The following is an 8,519-nucleotide window of genomic DNA, read 5'->3' as shown; positions in this document are numbered from 1 at the left end:
TCCTCTGTAAAATACCACTGACAGATCTTCTTAGAAATAATTATGGTAAAATGTGGGCTTAAAAATGAAGTTCAGAAATGTATTTAACACCTGAATACTGTAAAAATCGGACAAATCTGAGGGGGCACGTGCCCCCTATGGGCATGACGCCACTGGTTTTGGAATGAATGAATAGAATACAATACAAAAATGTAGGATGGTACAGTGTGAGTTTGTCTTTACTTTTTGGTTTACAATATATCATATTACCATGAGAAAACATTAGGTTTGATTGGTTTGTGTAATCAGCTCAGACAGTGTGATACAGATTCATTCAGATGATTAATGAAAAGCCCCAGAATAAGTAATTCCTTGGCTCCTCACAGACCAACAGTACTGGAATTTTGGCACCATACTGTAGTTTGGCCAGCTCCTCTCCACTCCTATCTTCTCTGCTTCGTTGCTTAGGTGGTCCTCTGACCACTCTCGCTGAGTGGAGCTATTTCTGGAACCCATTCGTTTTGAAACCCATTTTCTCTGGAACTCACTCTGTGTTCATCAAGTGAGGTTGGTGAGCAGTAGGTTGATGATGATTCCCAGGGCTAGGATGAAGAGCATGACACACAGAGCCAGGCCCCTCCACATTATCAGGGCCCTGTGGGCCAGCAGTGCCTCCACCTTGCTGAGGGCCACCCTGTCCCCAGCCTCACCTTCAGCCTCAGCCCCATCTTCAGCCAGGGCATTTCTGTCTTTGTGGCCCTCACATGGAGCTGAATCATTTGAATGGGCCTCTGGGGCCATGTCTGTCACACATAAACACACCTATTAGACAGAGCATTCTTTCTTACATAACCAAGAATAAAAGGATACCTTTGTAAAGCCATGGAGAGAGTTATGATGAACAGTAAAGTGAAGGGTCAATGATTAATGGAGACTTTCTTACCCATGTCTGTAGAGTTCCTCTGTACCCCAGCTCTGATCTGGGCCTGCAAACAACCCAACACATCATTAAGATCCTCTTCAGGGCATTTACATTAAATTAAATAAAGACTTGAGGGTTATGCCTGTGTTCACCTCTACAGTGGCTTTCTTCCAGTTCATTCTGGATAGATAGACGATGAGGAAGGAGGACTGTAGGAACACACAGGTAAACAGACCGGTCCACAGGCCTGGGGGAGGAGAGGAAACATAACAGTAACAGTCAAAGAAGAGAAGACAACTGAAAGAGGCAGTAGGGAGATTGGCGCCAGTTTGTCTTCGCTTTAGCCAACTTGTCACCTCGCTACACAAACCAACAATGTGATGTTGTTAAATTACGAAACAGTCAGGCGCCCAGGTGCAATATTGGAGCAATCAAAAGACTGAAAAAGAAATGAGATACTGTATTACCCCGTAAATTCATAGGACAAAATTCTGAACACATTTATAGATGTTCTTACCCATGATTCCTAGCTTGGCAGCAAACATCAGGGACACTCCAATAGGAAAGCCAACCCCATAGTAACCCAGGATGTTGCAAATCGCCCCAACCTTCTGCTTCCCTGCCCCCCTTATAATTCTACCTGAGGCAGCCTGGGGAAACAGGAGAACCAGACATGGTTACTGTTGCACTACAAACATGTGTGCAGTGCCTTCAGAAAGTATTCACAGCCCTTTACTTTTCCAAATGTTTGTTGTGTTACAGGCTGAATTTAAAATGTATACAATTGAGTTGTTTTGTCACTGGCCTGCACACAATACGCCATAATGTCAAAGTGGAATTATGTTTTATTTGTATTTATTTTTTATTAATAAATAAAACATGAAAAGCTGAAACGTCTTGAGTCGAGAAGTATTCAACCTCTTTGTTATGGCAAGCCTAAATCAGGAGTAAAAATGTGCTTAACAACTCACATAAGTTTCATGGACTCACTCTGTGTGCAATAATAATGTTTAACATTATTTTTGAATGACTACCTCATCTCTGTACGCTACACATACAATTATCTGTAAGGTCCCTCAGTCGAGCAGTAAATTGCAAACATAGATTCAACCACAAAGACCAGGGAGGTTTTCCAATGCCTCGCAAAGAAGGGCACTGATTGATAGATGGGTAAAAATAAAAAAAGAATGGTGAAGTTATTAATGACACTTTGGATGGTGTATCAATACACCCAGTCACTACAAGAATACAGGTGTCATCCCTAACTAAGATGCCATAGAGGGGGAAAAAATGCTCAGGGATTTCACCATGAGGCCAATGGTGACTTTAAAACAGTTACAGAGTTGAATGGCTGTGATAGGAGAAAACTGAGGATGGACCAACAACATTGTGGTTACTCCACAATACTGACCTAATTGACAGAGTAAAAAGCTGGAAGCCTGTACAGAATACAAATACTCATGCATCCTGTTTGCAACAAGGCACTAAAGAAATACTACCAAAAAGATGTGGCAAAGCAATTCACTTTTTGTCCTGAATACAAACTGTTATGTTTAGGGCAAATCCAATACAACACATTACTGAGTAACACTGTCCATATTTTCAAGGATAGCGGTGGCTGCATCATGCTATGGGTATGCTTGGAATTGTTAAGGACTGGGAGTTTTCAGGATAAAAAAGAAACGGAATGGAGCTTAGCACAGGCCAAATCCTAGAGAAAAACCTGGTTCAGTCTGCTTTCCACCAGACACTGGGAGATTAATTCACATTTTCAGCAGGACAATAACCTAAAACACTAGACAAAATCTACACTGGAGTTGCTTATCAAGAAGACAGTGAATGTTCCTGTGGTAAAGGCCAATGCTGGATATGAGAAGCAGGTACGGAGAGTTGACATTTAATTTAGCACAGACATGGAACAGGACAGGAACAGCATCAGAACCAGGTAAGACAAAGACATACGACAATTAATGCTGATGCGGGGGACAACCTCGGGAACAGACAGATATAGGGGAGGAAATAAACACAGGTGAGTGTAATGAATCGCTGATGCGAGTGACGAGAGGAGCAGGTGTGCGTAATGATGGTGGCAGGAGTGCGCAATGCAGGGAGCAGGCGTGACAGTTTCGGCTTAAATTTACTTGAAAATCTAAGACCTGAAAATGTTTGTCCAGCAATGATCCACAACCAATTTGACAGGGCTTGAAGAATTTAGAAAATAATAATGGGCAAATGTTGCACAATCCAGGTGTGGAAAGCTCTTAGAGACTTACCCAGAAAGATTCACAGCTATAATCGCTGCCAAAGGTGCTTCTACAAAATATTAAAACTCAGGGGTGTGAATACTTATGTAAATAAGGCGTTTCTGCATTTCATTTTCAATACATTTGGAAATATTTCTAAAAACAAGTTTTCACTTTGTCATTATGGGGTACTGTGTGTAGATAGGTGAGAAAAAAACATATATTTAATACATTTTTAATTCAGGCTGTAACACAACAAAATGTGGAATAAGTCAAGGGGTATGAATACTTTCTGAAGGCACTGTATATACAGGTAACTTCCAAAATAAAGGAAACACTTGAGTAAATGAGGGATGCAAAGTATATTGGGAGATTAAGGTAAGGGTTAAAAGAAAATATTGAAAGCAGGTGCTTCCACACAGGTGTGGTTCCTGAGTTAATGAAGCAATTAACATCCCATCATGCTTAGGGTCATGTATAAAACGGCCCATTATTTTGGCTACCATGGCTAGAAGAAGAGATCTCAGTGACTCCCTCCACTTCTAGAATCTATGCCAAGGTGCATTGAAACTGTTCTGGCTCGTGGTGGCCCAACATCCTATTAAGACACTTTATGTTGGTGTTTCCTTTATTTTGCCAGTTACCTTTAGATACAATAATACATTTGATATTATAAAAAGTGGATCCATATTGTGATGAGTAAGTTGTGATACAGTAGAAGCATTGACTCCTTACCGATATTGCATATAACAGAAGAAAAGGGGCGTAGAACGCCATAACTTGAGCAACCCTTTCTCTGATCTGCCTGTTGGTAGAAATTCAGGGTGAATAAATACATTCAGTTATGTAGAATCAATGACAGAGACACCTCACCCTAGTTAAAGTGTAAAGGAATATGTAAGCAAAGTTCATGACAGTGTACGTCTGTATTACAGTGAGTGACTTAGTTATGTCATAGAGAAAGGTTATTAATGTTCACTCTCAAACACAGATCTGGTGATAACGATACAATAAAACACACCAGTAATGTAGTCAAACACAACAAACTGCTTAGCCATGGTGACGATCAACAGATCCCAAAGCCACAGGAACAAATCTGGAGTGGTAAATTACCATAGACTACATTACTCACTCATCATATGTAAAGACGTAGGAGATTTTGTCCTTCAGTATCCCAACAAGAACCGACAAGCACACAGAAACTGACCCTGGACAGAGACAACAGGTCATGCACAGACGGAACACATATCCAGTAAAACTTTTAATCATTTAATTATCGTATGAATGCTTTATTTGCTGTTGTCAAGCTTTTAAATATAATTTGAGGTGTTTGGCAGGTACATGTACCAGCACAGAACATGGCCAGCTTGGCAGACAGCTTGGCCTGCTCTGTATCTCCAGCCCCCAGAGCACTGCCCACCCTCACACTGCCTGCCACACTGAACCCTAGAGGGAACTGACAACACACACAAACACACGCACACACACACACACACACACACACACACACACACACACACACACACACACACACACACACACACACACACACACACACACACACACACACACACACACACACACACACACACACACACACGCACGCACGCACGCACACGCACACACACACACACACACCATGATCAATCTCTGGGACTGCAACCAGATGATTCACTTTCTATGTGACTGGAGTGAATATATAGTATGATGCATGAGCATTTGCCGAAAAGTTCAAGTAAATCTCAACTATATATTTACCATGTAGCAAATGCTTGCCAGTTCGAAGACGACTGATTGTGCTCCAAGCTCCACCTCACTTATCAGACCTGCCATTGAGAGGTAGTGAGACAGGCTATCAAACCAAAGTAGAAACACTGTAGCATCTAAACAGTTTGTAATGTGTAGAAGTATCCACAAGAAAATAGTAAAATATAGAGCAACATTTCACATTAAAAAAATAGATCAATGGCATTCACAGACATCAAAACAACCCAAATATATATCTGTTGTCCTACCTGCTAGAAAGCCTCCAATCTCATAGGTCCACCACTCCACACACAGCATGATCATGCTAGGAATAGCCAAGTGGATGTAGGTGCCCCAGTCTTCCAAGCACTCCCAAGACCAGCCTACAGGGGAACACAAGGCTCAGACACTGGGATCGTCCCTGAAAGGTTCATGCTAATGTTCTCACAGAAGGTGTTTGGGTCTAAACCAAAACCATGCTGTGTTAATACATTAGGAAGCCAAAAACAGAGCACTTGGTTTGACATGGCACTGCTGTTCCCCTCAATAAATGCATACTAATAAATGTGTATTATGCATCCCTTTGTATGTGATCCATTCAAGTCACAGACTGGGAGTTCAGAGAGTTCAAAGAGTTTGTGGATTTGGCGGTATAAGCTCTACTTTAGTGTAATCATGTCTCACCTGCCCAGGTGGCCTTGTGTAGTTCCTTCCACAGGATGTAGGCATAAAGTATAGCAGCCAGAGAGAGCTGAGAGATGGTGTTGGCCCACGCAGACCCACTGTCAACCGAAAACAACCCACAACATACATTACATCCTATAGCCCTCAGTGCTAACAATTACCATCCCATCCTATATCTCTCAATGGTAATGGTGGTGACAGAGGATTCCCTCTCTGGGGATGACACTTACGCTACACCCAGGTCCAGAACATAGAGGAATATGTAGTTGATGAGGGCATTCAGTACGTTGGCCACCACACCTGTGATGACCTGCGGCCATATGATTCCCTGAAGGACAATAAAGTCTCATTCAGATCAAATGGTCAGGTGATAATTCTCTTTGCAGGGCGACTGACTGAGGTCTAGGTTAGCTCTAACCTGATTCTGTAGATATCTGGCCTCCAGCTGGTAAATAAATGTGGCCTGTTAAAAAATAAATGATAAACATGTTTTAGTAAGTTATTGACATGGGAAATGTATTATTTTCTTAATTGACTGTGTGCACGTGTGTCTGGGTAGATAGATAGATGTACTCACTGGGAGTGCTGGCATAAAAATCTTCACATACACCTGAGACAGCCTAAAGTGAAATACGAGAGCTCTGTCAGAATGATCCAAAACAATAATCACATTCTATAAACCAATCTCTACATGTCACTTTGTGAATGAGAGAAAACAGCCAAATTCAGAGATATAGTCTGCGTCCCAAATGGAATCCTATTCTCTATGGGCCCTGGTCAAAAGTAGTGCACTATATAGGGAATAGGGTGCAACTTTAGACATCTATTAGATCTGGGGTAACTGTTTGCAGTGACTGGAGGGGTCTGATCTACCTGGCGACCTCTGGGCTCTGTTTGACAGCCAGGAGGATTGATTCTGTGTTGATGAGAACAGCCCAGCATGGGAAACAGGCCAGAAGTTGAATGAGGATGGCTCTCTGTACAATGACCCCAACTTTCAGGAGGTTACGGCTCCCAAAAGTCTGCAAGGAACAATAATCAAGTTCATCTTTGAGCGGCACGGCAGGATAATGTAGCTCTGGTCCAGGGCGTTAAATGCTCCTTGCTGAAGCTGAGCGCCAGCAAGCCGCGTGTGACCCCCTGGACCAGAGCCAGGGTGAAGGCACTTTTGATAACATTTTGGGGACAGTGCTCTGTGTTAGGAGGAGGAAACAGACCAGGTTTCACTCCTACCTGAGATATGAGTGTGTCACACGCTGATGATAAACCATACCCAATGGAGACACCTGTAACATTAATCACCTGGAAGACCAGAACAGAGATTTTGAGAATTTGTTGAAAATGTCAATATCATAGTGTACTGTAATTTCAATATTACCACAGCCAGGTACCAGTCTGTTTGTGTCATCATGTTTGGCATGACAAGGAGTGGCAAAAGTCAAATGATGGCACAAACAGACAAGTACCCGGGATAATATTATCCAGAATTGTTGTTATAAAAAGTGATATAAACTCATAAATCAATTAATACTTACAGCTATGGCGAGAGTCACCCCTGCCAGTTCTGTCTTCCCCAAATGGCCGCAGAAAATTGTACTGACAAAACTCACTAAAAAGACCATGAGCTGAGCCATAACCTGGTAAGAATAGAATACATCCACAACGTTTGATAAATCAGTTGATGTAGTTGTACACACTATCAGGCAGATGTGGAGTGAATAGGCCTAACACTATGAAGTGTTAAACAATCTACTGTTTGAGGTCATTCCAAGTGATTCAGGTTAAACAGACCAGGTGATAGATGAATCGATGATTCAGGTTAAACAGACCAGGTGATAGATGAATCGAGGATTCAGGTTAAACAGACCAGGTGATAGATGAATCGAGGATTCAGGTTAAACAGACCAGGTGATAGATGAATCGAGGATTCAGGTTAAACAGACCAGGTGATAGATGAATCGATGATTCAGGTTAAACAGACCAGGTGATAGATGAATCGATGATTCAGGTTAAACAGACCAGGTGATAGATGAATCGATAATTCAGGTTAAACAGATCAGGTGATAGATGAATCGAGGATTCAGGTTAAACAGACCAGGTGATAGATGAATCGATGATTCAGGTTAAACAGACCAGGTGATAGATGAATCGATGATTCAGGTTAAACAGACCAGGTGATAGATGAATCGAGGATTCAGGTTAAACAGACCAGGTGATAGATGAATCGAGGATTCAGGTTAAACAGACCAGGTGATAGATGAATCGAGGATTCAGGTTAAACAGATCAGGTGATAGATGAATCGAGGATTCAGGTTAAACAGACCAGGTGATAGATGAATCGATGATTCAGGTTAAACAGACCAGGTGATAGATGAATCGAGGATTCAGGTTAAACAGACTGTATGCCAGATACCAGTAACCTATAATTATCCAGTGTGCCAGTGGCCTTTAAGTGAATTCAATAATATGCAAGCATCACTGCCAAATAACAATAATAATGTAATATAAAAATGCAAGGTTTTATATAACTTTGACCTAATTGTGGACAAAATGTAATAAAGATGTTTCTTACCACAGGCCCAGCCATTGTTGATAATTCAATCATTTCTTTTTTGAATTCAACAGGAATCAACCTGCGAATACATCTCAAACAGCTCCCACATATTGTCAATTCATTCCCATTCGTCCTGCTCTCCACAATTCCATTAGAATCCATTTCTAAAGACTGTCGCTCAGAAAAGTCTGCATGGTCAAGTGAGAACAAGGTGGTATTCTAGTTGCCAGCTGCCAGCTGCCAGAGCGAGACTTCCTATCTGATGACATTCTTTGTCACTCCCTAGCTCTGACTTAGCTGTACACTGGCAATCTCAACTAGCATTGTTAACCATGATTTCCAATCAACTGCTGGACAAAGTTCACAGTCTTTTGTCAATTCTGCAACTGCA

The 8,519-nt window shown here is 41.7% G+C and overlaps 1 protein-coding gene across 1 annotated transcript; it reads right to left on the bottom strand.

Annotated features, from left to right (window-relative positions):
• Window positions 1-210: 210 nt before the first annotated feature.
• Window positions 211-8,290, bottom strand: LOC120028394 (multidrug and toxin extrusion protein 1-like). The gene is made up of 17 exons (XM_038973628.1): window positions 8,147-8,290; window positions 7,110-7,211; window positions 6,808-6,876; window positions 6,448-6,596; window positions 6,152-6,194; window positions 5,993-6,037; window positions 5,805-5,902; window positions 5,575-5,672; window positions 5,160-5,273; window positions 4,903-4,970; window positions 4,492-4,600; window positions 4,277-4,352; window positions 3,880-3,949; window positions 1,419-1,551; window positions 1,054-1,148; window positions 923-965; window positions 211-782 (listed from the first exon to the last, which is right to left on the bottom strand). Exons 1-17 carry the CDS (start codon window positions 8,288-8,290, stop codon window positions 538-540), a joined length of 1,701 nt encoding a protein of 566 aa, XP_038829556.1. The 3' UTR covers window positions 211-537.
• Window positions 8,291-8,519: the final 229 nt, after the last annotated feature.

The sequence above is a fragment of the Salvelinus namaycush genome, chromosome 34 (genome assembly GCF_016432855.1).
Source record: "Salvelinus namaycush isolate Seneca chromosome 34, SaNama_1.0, whole genome shotgun sequence".
NCBI lineage: Eukaryota > Metazoa > Chordata > Actinopteri > Salmoniformes > Salmonidae > Salvelinus > Salvelinus namaycush.
The sequence above is the reverse complement of the archived record's forward strand: the minus strand, read 5'-3'. Positions and strand labels throughout refer to the sequence as shown.

Excerpts from the sequence above, each read along its gene's own strand:
- LOC120028394 (XM_038973628.1), bottom strand. The coding sequence starts at position 8,290 with ATGGATTCTAATGGAATTGTGGAGAGCAGGACGAATGGGAATGAATTG. Across the intron at positions 6,877-7,109 it reads GGGTGACTCTCGCCATAGCT|GTGATTAATGTTACAGGTGT; the intron begins GTAAGTATTAAT and ends CTGGTCTTCCAG. Across the intron at positions 966-1,053 it reads GGAAGAAAGCCACTGTAGAG|GCCCAGATCAGAGCTGGGGT; the intron begins GTGAACACAGGC and ends GGTTGTTTGCAG.